Source organism: Xenopus laevis, chromosome 1L (assembly GCF_017654675.1).
Source record: "Xenopus laevis strain J_2021 chromosome 1L, Xenopus_laevis_v10.1, whole genome shotgun sequence".
NCBI lineage: Eukaryota > Metazoa > Chordata > Amphibia > Anura > Pipidae > Xenopus > Xenopus laevis.
Genome location: NC_054371.1, coordinates 113,441,607 through 113,463,026, shown reverse-complemented (window position 1 = coordinate 113,463,026; position 21,420 = coordinate 113,441,607). Strand labels below are relative to the sequence as shown.

At 39.3% G+C, this 21,420-nt stretch overlaps 1 protein-coding gene across 1 annotated transcript; it reads left to right on the top strand.

Moving 5' to 3' along the window:
- Positions 1 to 5,730: 5,730 nt before the first annotated feature.
- On the top strand, positions 5,731 to 21,218 carry ifi30.L (interferon, gamma-inducible protein 30 L homeolog). Its single transcript, NM_001280668.1, has 7 exons — positions 5,731 to 5,841; positions 15,561 to 15,755; positions 16,008 to 16,082; positions 16,730 to 16,825; positions 18,081 to 18,233; positions 20,985 to 21,053; positions 21,147 to 21,218. Exons 1-7 carry the CDS (start codon positions 5,731 to 5,733, stop codon positions 21,216 to 21,218), a joined length of 771 nt encoding a protein of 256 aa, NP_001267597.1.
- Positions 21,219 to 21,420: the final 202 nt, after the last annotated feature.

The window sequence follows — 21,420 nt, the reverse complement described above, 5'->3', positions numbered from 1 at the left end:
ATTGGGGAAGCCTGAGGGCTGCAGATACATATGAAATGATTGCAAAATTAAACAGAAACGTATGTTAGTGATGATAGATATGCTTACACTGATACCAGTGTAAGTACTGTTTCCTCAAACAAAGTTAACAAAACTATAGAAAAAACACATGTTGCTCCTTAAGTGTAAGGCGTCCTCGGCGCGTCCAAGATGGCGGCGCCCAGAAGAGGCCATGCGGCCGTCAGACGCCAGCATAGCGCTGGCGTTTTCACGCAGCGTATTTACGCTGGCGTTTTTACGCAGAGTATTAACGCTGGCGCATCCTTAGACGCTGGCGCATATTCTGGCGCATATTCTGACGCACATCCTGTGACATCACCTAGCGCGTTTTGGCGCGAAAATCCACCTATTTAAGGTCGCCAGAAGGTTCTCTCAGTGCCCGAGTATAGTTTCTTCTATCTAGAGTTCCTGGGTGTTTTCGTATGATTGATTCTTGATTCTTGACCTTTGCCTGGATTATGCACATGTGCATATTGTGTCTTGGCTCTGGGATGCTCATTTAGCTGTGGACACGTGTTTTTAAATAGGTGCCCTTCAAAGACCAAAAAATGGATAATATATATATATATATATATATATATATATATATATATATATATATATATATATATATATATATATATATATATCAGTTGCGAGACTGACCCTAAACATAACACATTTTATGATAGACAAGCAATAAAAACCTATCCTTTTTTTCTAGCAAAACTAGTAAATTACTTTTGGGCATTTGCATTTCCTGGTATTATTTTCCTAGAGTGGAAAGTCCCTGCTGCCAGACAAGGCATCTATTTATTTTACTGCTTCAGTCTTTCTACTAGGTCTCTGATCATGTGATTAGTTTTGTTTTTACAAGGTGTAACATTTGCATGGGAACAAAGTAATCAGTAACCACAACCAATTTAAGTCTGTTCATTTTGCTAGTACATTCCCTTTTTGCTATGCAGACTAGAGAGACTAGAGTTGGCAACCCACCTCCCAGAGCTGCATTAGGGCTCTTACTAACGAGCGGTTGTAGCTGCACTCCCCTGCGTTCCGTTTTTCTGCGTTCAGCCGCAGGGGAGGGCAGGAATAGACGCAGAAAAACAGGAACGCAGGGGAGCGCAGCTACAACCGCTCGTCAGTAAGAGCCATTAGAAAGGTGAAAAATTAGACTTAGACTTCAATATTAGAAAAACTGTCACACCTGTTTAACACCTGATTTTCTGTCTTCTTAACCAGAAATTTGGCACTGCAGCCCCCCTTGATCCACTCCCAACACAACTAAAGAAAGCACAGAGATGGGGTATGGGGGCAGCTGAAGTGGTGCATTTACTGTATTAGCCGATTATTGCTGTCCATTCTCTCAATATTAGCCCACCTCCTGCACACCAACATTAGTAGCACAAGCTTTCATATTTTGTAACTCCAATGTAAGGACAGTGGAATCAGAATTAGAGCAAAATCTGCAGGTGTCCATAGCTTGTAAAATTGGACATGAAAGCACAATGACTTTATATGCAATGAATGCATACGTCCAGAGAAAACCTGGACCATTGAGTGGTATGTGTCATATCTACTAAATGTATTCATTTGGGTGATATTTATATTTGTACAATTCAAAATAACAAATATACAACGATGTGATGCCAAAAGGGGGTTGCATATTAAATTCTGAAGGAAGCTATAAATATATAACAATGTCTATGTTAGTAAATATAGAACAATATACTGCAGCCCCTTCCTAAAGAAAATTATTTCATCTCACTTTCCAGAAAGAGATTTTCTTTTTTTAATACCAGCAAAATTCATACAGATTTAGGGTTTTAAAGAGCACAAAAGTTAAATCCGGTTAAGAAATAATTAGGTGCCATGAGAAAGAAAGTTATAGACAAAATTTTTAATAACACATTCTGCACAATATTCTAGACATTATTTCTAAAACATCTGTAATTTCTTCAACCATGTGAGTTAAAAGCTAGAAACAGTCAGATAAAGCATTAGAATTTTATTTCAGGTTCTTAAATGTTTCTCACTGCAGAAAGGGCACATAAGGCCCAAAACATGTTGTGTGTTTTGTAGTTATCAATAAAGCACCCTTGGATTTGGAATGCTCACATTTCTTAATTATTTGTGGATACACTGTTAGTCCAGCATTGTTTGTTAGGGCAGTGTGCTGGAATATGTTTGACAGACAGAAAATACCTATTAAGGGTACTTCCCGTTATGATTGTAGTTAAAACATAACCGGTTATTATTTTATTATTTTTAACATGTATTTTTAGAGCGCCCAACATATTGTGCAGCGCTGTAAAATAAATGTGTTTATACAAAGAAATCAAATGAATTACATACATAGAACATACAGAGTTACATACATATAATGACCAGTATGAGTACAAAAGGTAAGGCAGGCACTGTGCAAAAGAGCTTACAATCTAAAAGGGAACAGGAATGAAACATAAGGTGTGAGAGTGGGCAAGATCAGAAATAAGCAAGGTGAGAGATGGTATCACATATGTTAGCTAAACAGGGTGAGGGTAGGCTTGTCTACGATAAGTGTTTTAATTGATCTTTTGAGAGCAGAAAGATTGGGAGAAATTCAGACAGACCATGGGAGAGAATTCCAGAGGAGGGGTGTATAAGCCTGGCTGCAGTGTTCATTATGGACTGGAGAGGTGACAGTCTGTGCCGGGTAAGGCCAATTAATAGAGAGTTACAGTAGTCTAGACGTGATATGATGAGAGAGCGGATAAGAATTTTGGTGGCATCTTGGGTGATAAATTATTATATTTTGGAAATGTTCCTTAGGTGAAAGTGACATGATTTAGAAAATGACTGGATGTGAGGATTGAAGGACAGGGCAGAATGTAGAATAACCCCAACCCTTTATTATTAATTAACAGAAGATTGCCCATTAAACCCTTGGCCTACATATTTCACCATGTTAGCACAATTTTCACACTCTTAAATCACTTATTTTTCAACAGAACAGGGAGATTTTAATTCCCTTGTTTTAAAGCAAAGTACCAACTACCTCGAACGAACGATTTTAAGCGATCGATCGAAGGATTTTTATTCAACCACAAAAAACTTCGAAAAGTGCTGGGGAAGGTCCCCATAGGCTAACATTGAACCTCGGTAGGTTTAAAGAGGCGAAGTATGAAGTCAAAGTATTTTTTAAAGAGACAGTACTTCGACTATCCAATGGTCGAATAGTCAAACGATTTTTACTTTGAATTGTTCGAATCATTCGATTCGATCGAATTTGACCAATTCGATGGTTGAAGTTTCCAAAAAAATACTTCGAAATTCTATTTTTTTTTTATTCGAATTCTTCACTTGAGCTTAGTAAATCTGCCCCTAAGTGAAACACGTCAGCAAATTATTTTTATAAGTAGGTGTGTTCTGTCTGTTCCAAGTTGTACTAAACTTTATTTTTCTGTCTGACATGTCTACAAAATCTTATCATTCAGTTACCTATTCCACGGGGAGCTTACAGCACATCTAATATCCTTAACCCTTAAATTCACATTCACGTTGAAATACATATACTTTAATTCAAATGGACATTAGTTACACTATAAATTTGCAAAGCCAAAAAATGCAATAATTGAACAATCTACTAAAGAGCTTCAAGCGTGAAATCAAATGGTTTCATTAGAAAAGATTCAAAGGAATATAGCAAATAAGAGAGAAAAATATATGACTATCCCTGAATTTTTTTTTACAGTATCTTTTGGTTATAAAACAACCTTTATTCTTACAGTATACCCCGCCCTTTTAGCCTTTGTGTTCAAGCCCACTGCTCACCCATGCTGAAAAGATTGGTGCATTTACGTACCTGTTCTTAAAGACTGCATCTATAATACCAGACAGGTAGCTGTGCAGTTGCCCTCTACATGATTGTCCGTCAAAAACTACTCTGCAGGGCCAGCAAGAAGGCACTAGATATCAACCGTGTGGTTGAAGCAAATACTGGAGTTAAACCACAAAAACAAATCCCCATGGCTATCATTCTGTGGCTACAATGGGAATCACAGACTAGCACATACAAACCTCATTTGACTCAATGTTATGGCTGCATATATTTCCTGGGAGCTAACTTTTGGTGATTTTGACCACGTTTGCCAGTAGAAAAAGCACCCAAAAATCACTTTGTCTGGTGTTACCCTTTTATGTATAGAACTTTTTTCCCCTATGCCTGAAAAAAATCTCTGTTTTGGTGTCAAACCAGGGGAGGTGTGTCCCCCCCAACTAAGGGCCACCTCAGGCACACTGCCTATGCCACCCCCTCCAGTGCTGATGATTTTCTCCAGTTTATTGATTGCTGCATTCTGGACCTCCATGCTCCACCACTGCACCACATGGCTAGCCCATGTAGCTCTAATTGTGGGGCCCAACAGGTCCTGGGCCTGTGTTTTCATCTGGTGCCCCGGGGGCCTGTCGATGCTGCACTGTTCCATGCACTAAGTGTGTTTGCTAGTGGAGAAAACACAGAGGGTAATTTATTAACACTGGGCAAATTTGCCCATGGGCAGTAACCCATGGCAACCAATCAAATTTCTGCACTCATTGTTCTGTTTACAGTTGGCTTTAAAAAGCTAATCACTGATTTGTTGCTATAGGTAACCGCCCATGGGCAAATGTGCCCAATGTTGATAAATGAGCCCCACAGTGCCTTGGCCGGTGTTTCCTCCAAGCTTTACTTATATGTGCACACACATTTTGAGTTCAGAGTGTGCACAATTAAATATGTGTGAAAACACATACTTTTTCATTCATTCATATACCTAAAAATGCACACAAAAATATTGGGAATATTGGCCATGGCACTTACTGCAAGAGAGCTGCCAACCAGCGGCGTAACTACCGGGGAGCAGGGGGTGCGATTGGGCCAGGGCTTGCACCCCCTCAGGCCCCCCCGGCAGCTCGCGCGCCATGAATTCCGCCGGTTCCGGGCATACAGAGGGGGGCGGCTGTGCATCCCGCGCCAGGGCCCGCCCCCCTCTAGTTACGTTACTGCTGCCAACAACCCAAATACTATGGCCTGGGAAGGATTAAAAAGTAGGAGAACGACGGGGAAGTTTCACTAGCGTTAATTCGGCAAGCAGAGCAAAGTTGCGCTAGCGTTGGCTAATTTGCATAAATTTCAATGTCTGTATATGTCGTAGCAAATACATTACACTACACAAACCCCGGAAACCTTAATAAAATAGATTTGTTAAATAAGGAGAGAAAATTTTAATTGAAGGGGGTAACGTTAGAATGCCGCGCTCCTTAACAAAAAAAGACTGGAAAGCAGTGGAGAATGATACATGGAAATGGAAATAAATGAGGAGAAACAGACTACGAAAATCAGACAGTACAACATGGAATCAACTAAACTCCGCCCTGGCCTACCTAATCCCCGCCCTTTTTGTGGTAAACCCGACCCCACCAGTCCTGGCTGATCCCTCAAAGTCTATAGGTACTTTTTTTTAAAAAACAAAAAAACCCTTCTGGTGAGGGGCTGCTTGGGTTATACACATAGCTTGAGTCATTCTGTTTGTGTCGAGGGATCCGGATCAGTGATCTGCAGTAAGAGCGGCCAAGTTGCTGTGGGAGGATCAGGAAGCCGGCTCATCTGTAGGAGGGGCTTTTTTATTAAGTCATGTTATGAATACCACCAAGCCGCAGTTGTGATTTTAGTTTCCAAACAGCCGGCGTACCATGAGGTCTTACCTGGTCCTGCTGTGTGTTGTGGCGGCTGCCTCCCAGCCCATCTGTAACCACCCACCAAGCGCCTGGTGCAGTTCCTGGGAAATTGCAAAGGAGTGCCAGGTAGGAATAGGGCACACAACTCCCAGCACTCTAGTCTTGCCCAATGACTCCTGTAGTTGTAAATATTGTATGACCCCTATTATACAAACGGTGCTCTGCTGAGAAATCAGGTCATGTATCAGCTGCTGCCGCTTAATACGACACCCTGTAAGTCAATAGTGAGTGCTGTGTATGAGCCCCTTCTGTCTCCCTCATAGGCTCATTTATATTACTATTACCTATACACCCAGGACTTTCCCATTCATTTCTCTCCCACAGGTGTCCGTGCTTATCATTATCGTTCTCCTACCTTCCGTCTCTACTACACCCGCCATTTTATTGCCCAAGGGACTTGCAACTTTTCACTTTCTCTCTCTTCCATGATCCATCTGTTGTTTTCCCGTATTCCACCCAGTAATTATTGCATGCGCTTTTGAGTGATACTGACAGCTCAGTGCTGCAGCTACAATTAAAGCAGTTCACCTTTCAATTAACTTACTATGATATAGAGAGTGATATTCTGACACCATTTACAGTTGGTTTTCATTTTTTATCAGTGGTTTTTACGTTTATTTAGCTTTTTATTCAGCAGCTCTGCAGTTTCAGCAATCTGGTTGCTAGGGTCCAAATTACCCTAGCAACTATGCACTGATTTGAATAAGGGACTGGAATATGAATAGGAGAGGGTCTGAATAGAAAGTAATAAGTAGCAATAACAATAAATGTGTAGCCTTACAGAGCAATTGTTATTTTAGATGTGGGTCAGTGACCCACTTTTGAATGTGTTAGAACGGGGGTGTCCAAACTTTTTGCAACGAGGGCCAGATTTGGTGAGGTGAAAATGTGCGGGGGCCGACCATTCAACCTGACATTCTTTGAACCATTAACATCATTTAACTCATTTAAACAAGGAATCACATAGCCATAGCAGTAATATTTGGGCACATTAGTGAAATGATCTGCCACTTGGTCTATACTAGAGATGCACCGAATCCAGGATTCGGTTCGGTATACGGCCAAATCTTTTGCAAAGGATTTGGGGGTTTGGCCGAATCCAAAATAGTGGATTCGGTGCATCCCTAGTCTATACTGCTGCCTGTGTGCTGAAGGTGTTAGTAATAGACACGTACTGGCACGTAGTGACGCCATACTGCTTCAGTTCACTGTACTGGCACGTCCGTATGTCTATTGACACCTTCAGCCCTAAAGAAGTATGCGAAAACAGTGTGTCTCTATGTGCCAGTACCTGTCTATTGCCAACACCTTCAGCACACAGGTAGTAGTATAGACCAAGTGGCAGATCATTTCACTAATGTGCCCAAATATTACTGCTACGTGATTCCTCACATTATTATTAATTTCATGATAGAGGCTGAGGGCCGGGGTAAATTTGAAAATGGGCCCCATTTGGCCCCTGGGCCTGACTTTGGACATGCCTGTGTTAGAAGAAAAGGTCAAATCAATAATAAACTTTTCTTTAAAAAAGACTAATAGAAAAGTCAGTTATAAATAGCCATTCTAGAACATTCTAAATGTTAACTTAAAGGTGAACCACCCCTTGTGTGTCCAATGTTGTTCAAGGAGACATACAGGGGGTTATTTATCAATGTCGGAATTTTATCTCAATATTTTCTGCTACAAACTCCGATCAAATCTGCTTGGGTTTCTTACGCTTATTTATTATTACATTTTCCAGAAAATTTGCTTTGTGGAATTTTCACCCAAAAACTTTGGGGTATTGCATGAAACCCAGTGCACATCAAAAAAATCATTGTGACTTCTCCCATTGACTTTTATATGCAACCTCGACAGGTCTGAGATGCCGGATTTTCAGGTCCTGACTTTTCCAAACTTTTTCGTGATTTTTGCACTCAGAGTTTAGTAAATAACCCCCTTAGTGTAAAAAATAAGAATGTATCAGGGTGTTATACTTATTTAGATACAGAAGAATAACCCCTAATAATCCCTCCTTTTCTATTCCACTTCCTGCGCCCTGAATTCCCAGGCTGTGCAGCTCACTGCATTGTAGGACAGGAATCAGCAGCTAGCAGGACCTGATAGGGAACTGAAGCCTGTCTGTGCTTGTGTGACTGTAGGCCTGTGATTGGCTGTCCCCCTCCTACTGTGCTTTTAGCAGGGACCATTAGGGCACGCCCACCCCTCATTTGAAACAAAGACAGGGACCAGAGAACATCTATACGGAGCTCCAATAAAGGGGCGATTTTAATAAAGATATTAATTTTTTAGCTCCATGTAAAAGCAACGCCATATCTTATTTGCCTACAAAATTAGGGTTTTTTCATTTATCCTATATGTCCCGTCCCCCCAGAGCCAAACCATCCCCTGAGCATTAGTTGAGGGGCAGCATGATGCAAATTAATGTGATGGACAGCAAGGGAACATGAAAACAATACAAATACAAGTATACATTTAATCTATTAGTGCTACTGGACCTTTTTAAACATATAGACATTCTACATATCTAGTGCTTTCAATGCAGCCAGCTGTGTGTTATTTGAACCCCCTTTAAAAGTGTAGCCGTGAATCTCCTTTTAGAGGTTCCTGTCAATCATTTGGTGCCCACATTTGCACATTTTGCTCGAATATGGTTTTATAAATCTTCTTTACTGCTATTCCAGAAACCTATTGGCGTATAATGTTCAAAAACATCCTAGTAGCCCACATAGTGCTGTTTTATATACGAGTATTTACCTTGGCAGGAAATAATTAAAGTTTGAAAGCCTAAAGGTAGACAGTGGCCCACCAAGCTGTATTTATATCTCCAATTGACTTTTATGCAAGACATCAACCTCTGCTCCCATTAGCATGTGGTATATGGCTGGTCCACTTCATGGGAAAACTTCATAAAAAGTGTTTATCACTTTAAGGAACATTGCAACATGGGCAGCTAAACCTGAATAGCCAGCATCACACCTTCTTCATGCTTCGAATGAGGGAGTGTGTACATTGTGTGATTTGAGCTGCAGGAATTATACTGTACTGCAGAAGGCAGTCATTTTACACGCTGTAATCCTTTTTGCAAAGGCAGCTCCCAATCCAAATGTGTAGCAAGTTTATTTTTGTTTTTGAAAGCAGATCAACTAGGGCAGTGATCCCCCCCCCCCAACCAGTAGCTTGTGAGCAACATGTTGCTCTCCAACCCCTTGCATGTTGCTCTCAGTGTCCTCAAAGCAGGTGCTTATTTTTGAATTCCTGGCTTGGAAGCAAGTTTTAATTGTATAAAAACTTAGTATAGTGCCAAGTAAAGCCTCCTGTAGGCTGCCAACCCACATAGGGGCTACCAAATAGCCAATCACAGTGCTTATTCGGCACCCCAAGGGACTTTTTCATGCCTGTGTTGCTCCCCAACTCTTTTTACATTTGAATGTGGCTCACAGATAAAAAAAAAGGTGGAGACCACTGCACTAGGGTGTGTGGTGCAAGTTATAGTTTTGATGTCTTGTAATTGTGAATATCCCTGGAATACTGAACACTCGAGAGATGAGTGAGGTTAGCATCTCTCAGATCATGCAGATGCCCACTGTTATTGGCCATACACATGACGTAGTGTGGATGTGGACTTGACTTTGTAAATTCCATGTCAACTGCCAACAAGTGCTGTTGAGAGGATCTTGTGATAGGCATTTGAACTAGAAGCCGCCTTGAAAAATGTCTGGCTGAAAATGGGCTTCATGCTCATCCATATGGCAGCTCAGTGTATGATTAGAGCTATGCTATTAACTTCCTTATAGTTGATATGTTATCAGCACTTGATCTAGCTATGCACTACATGTAGGAATTGCTGCTAAAGGTATGCATAGATATAACTTGGCATTAGACATTTTCTTTCATATGCAGTATTTACCTACCAGGAATGTCAAGGACCATTTACCTGCCATCTTCAGAAAGCAGAGACTGAGGATAAGCAACGTTATATGTTGCCATACTGTCCAGTAGCTCTCTTTAACCATAAATTCTCCAAATGCCATGCATCAGCATACTACAGCAACATTGAAAAAAAACTATGAATATTCAGCAGCACAAAAGCCCTAGGGTTAAGGCTGGCAGGTAAGATATATTTTGCTCTGATTTCAGTGTTCTCCCCTTTTTGCTGGATGTATCGCTCAGCATTTGTTCTGGGTATAGAAGGGCATCCTTTCATGGGCTCTGCTGAGCTGTTTGCCAATATCTTTCATAACAGCTTCTCTGGGGTAACAAACCATTTCTACCAGATTATGTGCACTCTCCTCACTTTGCAAAACAAAACTTTTTAGTAAGAATATTGCTTAACCTTATCACATGAGCTACTTCGCCTTTTTTTTTTTTTGCATTAGGGAGACTGCTTTACCAGGCCCTTTTAATGCATTTTTAGTTTGGAGTACTCTAGTGACTCTGTGAGAAATATGTAGAAAGGGGCAATGGAATGTTTCCACAGAGGCTTCAAATGTGCAGCCACTGCTCTATAATATTAGGCTAGAAATGGTATATCTTGTATTTTGGAATTCCATACCAGCCAACAGGACTCCACAGATGTTCCATATATAATTCATATATATTTAATGTTACTAGGCTGATAATTCAGATCTGCTTACAAACTAGTGTTTTCTGCATCACAAATGATCATTAAATACCTGTAGAAGCTGCTTCTTTAATGTTTTTATGGATTTCCGAAGATCTCTAGGCTTAGCTTTTCTCTAGCAGCTTAGAGAGCGCACTGAGTATGTGCCGTGTCAGCGATGCTCACAAGATGGCTTAAAAAGATCCAAGATGGAGAGCTGAAGCCACATGTCTTAACAGTAGGAAGAAGCAGCTGTAATGCATTTTTCTTCCCTGTTGTTCTGATTGATTTTCTGGACAAAGGGATAGTGGCCAAAGGCATGTGGTCCATTGGAGAGTTAACGGGAAAGAGAAAAAGGTTGCGCCTTCTGTGTAGTTAAGGGGATACTGGCCAAATGCATTGTGTATATTCTCCACCATAATACTCATGCCACATGAATATCCCTCCAACTAGTTCCACATTATTTTGAAATCACAGGGTGCAAAAATCATAATCTGGTTTCATAATTGACTTATTAAATGCATGTTATACACAGAATGACCGAATCTTGGTGCTTATGTTTAATGCTTTTGTTACTGTAAATGGATGCTGTCATAATGATCACGCCATTTTAGTTCCGATCCGTTGATCTAAAATCCAAGCAAAATCAGTAATTGTGTGATTACCAGCAACAAGGGCAGTGGTTGTAATTGCACTTAACAACAATAAAAGATGTCTACACAAGTAGCATTGAAAATCCATGTAAATATACAGTGAGCAGGTGCAGAAGGTTTGATAAGTATTCATAAACATACCTTTAGTTACATACACACAACTGAAAGCCCCTCTTAAACAGAGTTCCATTTAATCCAGGTGAGTTTTGGTCTCCTCTGTAACAAGCCCAAGCCATAACCCATTACTTGGGGCAGGGGTGTAAATAGGGTAACTCTTATAAAATCCATGAGCACGTCTTTATATCCATAAACCTTTCTGCCTCCTCCAAAATATTTGTTGTAATGAGATTCTTGCCACATAGGGATACTCTGCTAATCTTCAGTAAATCTCATTACCCCCAAATATTATTATACCATGGATTGATTCCTTTTTGAAAGACCCAGTTTGATATGTATTGTTGATGTACGTTCATAAGTAACTAGATCATTTGAAGGTTAACAAAAGTTCCAGGACATGCAAAGTTACTAGAAAACTTAACTGTGACAGGCATCTTTACTACTTTGATCATTGATGTCTGGTACCAGCAAATTCCTATTGCATGCCATTCTTGAAAATGGGATACTATTTTCAGGCTGAAAACCACAGGTACGCTAGCTTGACATCTTATGGTATGAAAACCTTTGAGGGTATATTAAAGTGGTACTATTTTCATTGCAACATTTGTCAGTATCAAACCAGGGGTCAGGTACTGAAATTTTTATGATTGGATACTGTTGTTTTTTTTTTATGTGTATTATAAATCTAATTGCCTTCTACAAAAAGGTAAGCAGAAACCTAGACACTGAAGGTGCACACAGCACCGCACAGACTGTTACCGGTTAAATAGTGGAATATAATCCTTATTAAAAAACTATTTGTACTTGAACATAAGCTGCTAGTGAACTAAGAATATACCCATGTGGTGCTTTAATGTTCTTTTCATTTATAAATAGCGTAGAGGTTGACATTGTAAGTACTGGTTCTGTGTTTGCTGATAATGCTAAAAATACTGGGAAGTTGACATTTTTGTTTATATCATAAGGGTAAAACCACACAAGTGGTTCCTTTGTGTTTTTAGAATGGAAATTACCTCCATCTGCAGAGGTTTCCAGTGTAATCCTCACATCTAACTGTGGGTGAGTCATGTAATTTATGGGAAGTGATCTACGGTAATTTCGTCTAGAAAATCTGCAGACATCCTGAAATTGCATTTGCGGCATTATCCTAAAAAGAAAGCCCTGTCGCACCAATAAGTGTATTGTTCTTTCTTCAAAATATGGCCATGTCCAAAATGGTGACTCAACCTTTTTCTAGCATTACCTTTTTCAGGTATTCGTTTTCACAAAAAAAATGGATACTTCAACATTTCCATTCTGAAAGAGAAACAGAAAAGAGGAGTGAATCTCTTTCTTCTCTACTTCGTGCTGAAGGTAATAAAGTATGTTTCCTAAAAGGAAACTGAACAATGGATGCACACTTGCACATTTAGCAAACATTTCCTAAATTAACAAAAAAGTTTTCTATAAATTAAACGAGTACAGTTATGGGACCTGTTCTCTTTAATGCTCGGGACCTGGGATTTTTTGGATAACAGATCTTCATACCGTTAACCTGGCCATACGCGCCCGTGTGTAGGGCCCTCCAGTGGGCCTATCCCTGTCTGTTGTGCAATAGTTGCTCTGTCAGAGGGGAATGTATTTACCACTCTCATAAAGGAACCCCCTCAAAATTAAAGGTTTTTTTTACTTGTTCCTCTACATTTGTAATCCATGTAATAAAGTGTCCATGTGGGTTACAGTATGTAAGCCAAACTACCCGCATGGTTAAAGACTGTATACGTGAGCACAAGTCTGCAATTAGAACGAAAAAAACGGAACAAGCAGTAGCTTGTTATTTTGTAGGGCAGGGACATGGAGTCCACCAACTAAAATATCAAGTAGTGGACGGGGTCCCTAAACCACATCGTCGTGGTGATAGATTAAAAGCATTACTAAAAAAGGAGGCAATATGGACAAGGCTATTAGGCACCCTTACACCTGGGGGCTTAAATAGGGAGTATGAGCTACATAAAATGTTTCGATAATGTGTTTTTATAGCGAATTGTTTTATTTTTCAGAAGATGTGACAGTTGGATTGATGTGGTGCTCATGGAAACATTCAATGATGGAATAGGAAGATTTGTTTCATTAAGTATACAATCCCTGATGTATTTTTGCAACATTTTGTGTTCTTATTAACTTGAGGAAGTTCAGCTGTTTCTTTGTTACCGAAGTAGCCAATAGATAGCGCTGTAAAGATAGGGTATATAAATGTGATCACTATGTGCATTCAGTGGCTGCCTGACACGTGCACCCCAGTTGCAAAAGGTTTCCGTTGTTTAGTGCTGACTCCTATTACACTTTGCAATATTTCAGCTGTATCCCATTCTTGATCATCTTTCTCATGGTTGCATTCAGCACAGCTGGTGAATGTAAAGCTGACCATACATGGGCAGATTTTGTTGCTACCTGCAAATTATCTTTTATTGATATGTGAGGAGCCTTCTGTCGTATCTTTGTGTTGGATGCAAGATCCAACTTATATTAACTGATGTCTGTCTGTTCCTTTGTTTATCTAGTATAGGTAAATCTAAAAAAAAAAAAATTGAGTAGTGAAACGTGTTCATTGATTACTCAGCAAGTCCAGTTGTTTTTAGATTTACATATACTAGATATACCATGACCTGAATGAATGAAAATCTTCATAGTCATGTTCCTTTGTTTACTTTCTCAATAAGGCATGGTGAATAATTGTTTAATGATGATTATCCGGGTGTTCCATCCACTGACTGATTTTATCATTTCCCCACGAAAATGTTTTAAATCTGTCGATTGATTGTAAATGTATGATCATTAGCACCCCATGAATGTAAAGCTAGGTAGACATTCTTATTGGATTGTACTAAAATCTGTTTCACGACAAAATCTGACATGCATGGCCACCTTAAGTGTGAGAGTAGAGATCCTAGGATTGGTGTAACTATTGAGCCTTGTTTACAGGTTTGCTATAAAGTGTGTGCTGTGTTACTTAATGTACTGGTAAATACCATACTGTGTTGAAATAGGCTTGTATTAAGTTTAAAATATAGGAGAACTAAACCCTAAAAATGAATGGCCAAATTTTTTATACTGAACTTACTGCACCCGCTTAAGTTTCAGCTTCTCCATAGTAGCAATGATCCAGAACTTCAAACAGGGTATCACCATCTTGGAAAGTGTCTGAGAGACCACTGAGCATGTGAGTGTCAGAGCAGCTGTTGAGAAGCTAAGCTTAGGGGTTGTCGCAAATTATCAAGCAGAAAATGAGGTTGGCCTGCAGAAAAGAAGATGGGGAGCTACAGGGTCATCTTCAGAGGCACAGATCTTTACTGCTAAAGGGATGTGGTTGCCTTGGGCTGGTATGACATAATGTACAACCTTTCTAGCCTACTTCTTTAGTTAAGCTTTAGTTCTCCTTTTTAAATAATTTAACTAGTGCAATCTATTAAGATCATTGCCAAGTATGCCAGCTCCAGTGACTGTTTTAACAGAGCATCCTGCGATTGACAGATTAGATCGACAGCATTCGATCTGCCCAACTGATACTTTTATTTGCCAATGTGCTTTGTTGGTGGATGCATAGTGTTTCATTGAATTGAGCCGCATCTCCTCTTCAATACCGGTCAGTCAAAATTATTTGGGCTTTTGGCCCAAATTAAAGATCCAATAGCATTTGTCTCCAATAGCAATCCAATATCTATCTGACAAATGTCTCAGATTTCTAGTATACCAAGATTTACTAAATATTAGAGTAGTGCCTGACAGAAATGTGATTTCCAAGCAGTTTTAATGTATTTGTACCAGTCATATTGTATTTTATTTTTGTTAGACAAACTGTAAGGTAATGTAGTAACAATCACGGGTATGGGACTATAATAGAAAAGCTATTGCATGGGAATGGGTCCACTATATTATCTTTAATTACTAACCAGTCTGTACTGTGTTTATATCACATTGCTAAGACTTTCTGGTTTCTCATTGTATATTCTGTTTTAAGCAAAGCTAAACTTTTTCCCTTCCACCTAGGGACTCTTATCAGTGTACCCAAAAGAGACATAGGCAGATGTGTCCTAGTTATTATGTGTGTGATTGTAGCAGCACCTTAATGAGCCATGCACCCTGGGTTTAGTGGTAAGATCAGCTGCAAGTCAACCGGATCACAGATTGGTTTGTCAAACTGACCCCTAAGGTGACATATATGCCTAGGCAGTAGAGCAGTATGGCCAAGATTGGTCTAATTGGCTGATATATACATACACACTGCATATTTACTGGTAACACACATCATCACTTCAGCATTAAAAGGGTTATATTTAATATCTCTTTTACTGCAGATATGACTTTTATATATCTATATATTATTGCCAGTATAAAGAACTTCTCTAACATAGACAATCTTGTTATTTTTCCAGGTGGAAAAACAGTGCTTGGAATTCTACTCTAATCAGGATTTGAAGAAGTCTTCTGAACCAGCTATTCAGATAGATTTATATTATGAAAGTCTTTGTGGAGGCTGTCGAGGTTTCCTTATCCGGCAGTTGTTTCCAACATGGCTGATGCTTGCAGAGATCATCAACGTAACATTAGTGCCTTATGGGAATGCACAGGTAGGTTGTAATGGCTTATTCTATTAGTGGCGACAAACCCTATTACTGATAAACAAAAAGACTGGTTATAAAAGATAACCGCAAATTATGAGGACATGTAGGTTTAGAAACAATCAATTGCAAAGAAAAATAGTATTGAAGTTCTGACGTACCAATTAATAAAGTACTCTTAATCATAAGGATATGCTCAAGGATGCACTAAAAAAGCCTTTTTATACGAATGTCTAAAGTTTTACAATTTTTATTTCATAGGAGACCAACATCAGTGGTCAATGGGTTTTTCAATGCCAACATGGACCTGAAGAATGTCAAGGAAACATGATGGAGGTTTGAGACCATTCAGATATTTATTTTTTAACGTAGTGGATGTGTGTGTAATTTGCGGTTGGTTATAAATACAATTTGATGGCTAATAAATGTTTACGCTTAAAATACAAACACTTGTATAGGACCCATATCTACAGCATACAGTATATTTGCCAACCTTTGCATCCACAGCCCCACATGAAATATGGTTATAATGTCAAGAAGGATGTGAGGAATAAAGATGGTGCTTATATAAATCAAGGTGCAGTGTGCTGGTATTTGATAGTAAGACTAGGATGTTTTACCAGACCCACTCCGACCTGCCACCTGGTCTGGACAGAGATTTCAAATGGGTCCTTGCATTACACAGTGGCCCAAACAGCCCCTCACCCACCCACTAAATAGTGACTGTCTATGGCATCTTACAGCAGCACCTCTGACATTTGCCAAGATCTATAGTTTGTCCTTCTGGGCCTGCCAACCATCTACCTGTCACCTACCTGAACTGTATGTTTGCTTTAGCTGCCAAACTCTATATAGAACTGTAAATAATGCTAGTAAACTGCAACTTGTTTCTGCAGTCTTTGTCGGATCCATACTGACATCCGATTTTTGCAACGTTAAATCGTTCATGCAATAATACCTATTATTTTTTTCTTGATGCACAGGCCTGTCTTATCCATATTATTGGTGATATATACAAATATTTTCCAATCCTTTTTTGCATGGAGTCTTCCCACAACGTCACAAAGTCTTTGGAATCCGTAAGTATTAACTGCATTTACAGGTAAATTCAAACATACATTTGGCATAATGCAAATAAATTCTATGTGCTTTGTGTCAGAAACATTTGGGGTTATATATAGCTGCCTAGGCAGTGTGCAAAGTGCAATAAATGGATGCAGTGCTTACTGAACACTACCTCCCTGCCTTGTAGAATTGCCTCAGGACATGCTGCTGCCCGAAGAGTATTGTAAATGCTATATTCATGAGGGGGGGCTTCCCCCCCCCACCTATCACCTAACCCCACGATAAAAGTGCTTGTTAGATGAGCACTAAGGGCATCTTGTCTGCTTTAGCTCTTGCACTCCAGAGTACCTCGTGGTGGTAATGCCAACTGTTTGCAAGTATACAACAAAGTTCATTAACTTTGTTGTATACTCCTTTCATGGGAGGACTATTTAGAGGTTATGTAGCTCAGAAGCACCAGCCATCTCTACCGCCATATAAATACAACCTCCAGATTCTAGGTTTTACCTTCCTCTATATCTCTCCCTAGAATACTCTGCAGAGATCAGTGATACTTTATCAATAGGTGAAATTGAATTCAATGCCACCCTGCAGACTAAGATATACAGTAGGTGAAGTGTAAGTTACTTCTAACAGCTGGCCATACACAGAAAAATGTGTTTTGTTGGCTAAATTGTGATCGTCAAGTGATTTGGACGCTGGACCAACAATCTGACCATCATAAAGGCCTATTCGAACACTGCAGGAGATGACTGTATCGTCAGCCTAATGTGGTTGTCTTCTGATGGGATTTTTCTTTGATTATAAAAATATGGCCTAAACTAGATACTGATACTTCCTAGTGACTTGGTCTGGAATGGCTACACTATTTCTCTTTCCAAGTGGGTTCCAGTGTAACACTATAAAACCATATACGTTATTAAATGTGTGTTCTGTTTAGATGGGACCAGTAATTCCCTGGAAGCAGGTTTAAATTTAAGGCACAGAGTCCCGAACCCCTTATGGGCCCAATAAATAGTGTCAGTCTATGGCATCTTACAACAGCCCCTCTGGCATTTGCCAGAATCTACAGTTTGCCAGCCTGTGCCTCCCATCAACATGCCACCTACCTGACCCCCGAGCTGAACTGCATGTTTGCTGTAGGTACTCTCTTTAGAACTGTAAATTCTGCAAATGCTAATCTTATGCAATAATGCTGACATCACAGATGTTCCCATATCCAGTTTGTTACACTACATTCATTTTAATCTAATTCTACTTTCCACCTAGTGCCTTGGAGTTTATGCACCAGAGGTTGCTGTTAAGACTGTTTTGGAGTGTGTAAATGGGGATTTGGGTAACAAACTGATGCACCAAAATGCCCAGAGTACTGAAGGTCTCAATCCTCCTCACCAGTATGTGCCCTGGATTGTCATTGATGGGGTAAGTACATCTTTCCATACAGAATGAAGCTGCTGTGTCATGAGAGTGTGTTTTTTAAATCATTATTATTTTTGCTAATATGAAGTACAGCAGTACCCCAGTTTCAAGTTTTTCAGGGGACCATAGAAAAATGGTGAAAAATCCAGGAATGTAAAACCAAGGAAATGCATTATGCATTCTATAGTGGTGGGACCAAAAAAAAAATAAAATAGGCTAGGGAAAACTATAAAAATCATGGGATGTACGATTTGGGTTTCACTGTACAGTATTAGATTTCTTGCTAAAGTAATTCATTTGTAGATTAAAATTTTTTTTTTTTTTATTCTTCTAAGATATTTTCTTTACAAGCAAATAGGAAATAGAAACATGTCAAATTGAGTCTATTTGCATAGAGGTTGCGTTTGACAAGTCCATATAAGAGCAATGGCACATGGAGCATTTTATTGACCACATGATTTCTCCACAGTTTAACCTTGTAATTGCATTATTAGCAAAAATGCTCAGACATATTTCTGGTTATTAAATTGTAAAGGTGAAAAAATACCCTGTGTGCCATGGCCCTCACAGTTGCTAACCAATTTACTGTGTAATGACTCAAATGGAATAACTGTCCCCTTGCAATATCACATTTTGCTCCATTTTAAGCTTGTTACATGGAAGACCATACATCCCATGATCACACTAGTGCACTGCAGGCCTTTCTTTAAAGCTGAAAATAAGGAAATGGGTAGGAATAATAAACTGCTGGTTAGACATTGTACGCATGCTGGTTGCCAGGTAGCTGGATCACATTACGGCATGCCCTGCACGGCTGGACCTATTGCATAGATTGTTGCCAGGACAATCAACTGATTAGAAAAGATAAATTCTGGGTCAGATAGTAAATCTCTGGGATGGAGATTATTGTTCAACCACATATTCTGGTTGGCAATTCATTTTGTTGTAATCACACTGAACATGAGAAAAGAAATAAGAAGAATTTAGTGTGATACAGTGAAACCTCAATTTTACATACGGTACACTGATTTTGAGGTTTTTCTGTGGTCCCACCAATATATAATGCATTTTCCTGGATTTTACGCCTTCATTTTCTGGTTCCCTGTAAAACATGAAATGGGGGGGTCTACTTGTACAATGATGTGCAAACCCAGGAACACCATAAAAAAAACAAAAATAATATATAGTCCTAAAGAGGACCGAAACATCGGAGTTTTGTATTATGTTTATATAAATAAAGAGACCCCACATCACAAAGGGAAGTGCTAGTCCAGGAATTGAAATTCCCCTACAGTTCCTGGATTGTGCAAAAGCATACAAGGAAGTGCATCACAAAAACAAAACCCTGTTTGTTGTGCTTGCATACCTGTTTTTCCACATGCCATAATATATTAAACATGTGGGCAGATAAAAGCTATAATCTGTGCCTTAGCTGATAATATTGTAGGGCCCTGATAACTTAAAAACAAACTATCATCTAGGTGGCATGTCCTGTAAAGCAACTGCTACTTGCAACCATTCAAAGGGTTGGGAATTTGGGATTATATTGGTGGTAAAAGCCATGTGATTATAAATAAATTATATATGAAATAATTATATAAAAGTACCCTGCTTGTAGCGAGTATACAAATACCAATGGGCACATACAGATTAATTTGTAACCACTTGTAAGTGGTTATTAGCTGTGCAACACCTATAAATATCCCAACTGGATGGTTTTATATATCTAACGTGCAGTGCAATGAATCCAGTTCATTCATTTAAATAAATAGCTAGTCTAAAAAGTCAATTGGTATCTTAAAGTGCTTGTTGAGAGAGAATTATTTTATTCTAACATAAAGTGCATGTATCAATTCATTCACAATTCATAAAATAGCTTAGGTATAGATCAATTTAAAGTGCAGTGCAATAAATGGTAATTTTTTCCCCCCAAACTTATTATGATTCAAAATTATTAAAATTAATTTGGTGACCATTAATGAATTCGAATAAATTATAGAACCAATATGCTCAAATTCATGCAGTAGTAGAGTGAAAAGGAACACCACAAAATTTTGAGAAAGCAGGGTATTCGGGACTGTGGTCTTGTAATTTACCTTGCCCTAATCTGTTGAAGGAGCTAACTAAAGCTGGCCATAGACGCAAAGATCTGATCACATGTGTAGAGTCCCGACATTTTTCGTCCGGCGGAGATCGGTCGTTTGGTCGATCGGACAGGTTAAAAGATTTCTGTCGGCTGCTGCTAATATCTCTGCATGTATTGCCGATCGTACGATTTTCAGTGGGAGACTGTCACTAGCTTTGGTCGGACATAACTTTCGTACAATTGCTGTCAGGGGCAGAACATCGGCTGATCTGTTCTTTTCTACTTTATTTGATCGCAATGGTTAGTGGCAGGTTGGGAGATGGGAAAGTCCGATCATTCGATGCATCGTATGATCGGATCTTTGCGTCTATGGCCAGCTTTAACCCGAGAAACCACAAATCCTCAGCCTCTTAGAATTAAGTAGAGCACGGAGAAGGATAAGTAGAAATTTGAGCAATAGGCCACTTAATCTCCACCCACACATGACCAAAACCAGACTGATAAGTTAAACGCTACAAAATATCACAAGGTTAAAATCAAATGTCTAGAGCAAAAAGTCGCCAACGTGCATTTTGCTATATTGGCTTTCTCAAGGCATAATGGCGGCTATTCTGCAGACAGCCTCTATGTATATATAATATGAATAATATTTTGTTTCTCTTATTTAGATGCATACTGATGAACTTCAAGCACAAGCTCAAAGTTCTCTCTTTAACCTTGTTTGTAGCAGATACAAAGTAAGTAGAAAAAAGGATATATCATTATTCTGAGGTAACCCTTTAAGTTGTCACATCTACTAAATTTACATTTTTTCCCCACCTCCCCAACAGGGCCCAAAGCCAGATCCCTGCTTGAACAGTGAAACAATACCGTTAAAGAGGGATTTTCTTTGCTTAAACTGAATTACTCTGCTCCTTCAAGAAAAGATTCCAACACCAGGACAAATATACAACATGTTTTCTTCCCCCCCCCCCCATTTTTTCTTTTTCCTCCCAATCTCTTACGTACTTTCAATAATATAAATAGATGTTTGTGTTTTACATCACACTAGAAGCCTTTCTTGCTACAGGGTTGCAGGATGAACCTTTTTAAAGGAGTATTTTC

Coding starts and splice junctions, on each gene's coding strand:
- ifi30.L (NM_001280668.1), top strand. CDS start 5,731: ATGAGGTCTTACCTGGTCCTGCTGTGTGTTGTGGCGGCTGCCTCCCAG. Junction 15,756..16,007: donor TGCCTTATGGGAATGCACAG/GTAGGTTGTAAT, acceptor TTTATTTCATAG/GAGACCAACATCAGTGGTCA. Junction 21,054..21,146: donor TTGTTTGTAGCAGATACAAA/GTAAGTAGAAAA, acceptor CCTCCCCAACAG/GGCCCAAAGCCAGATCCCTG.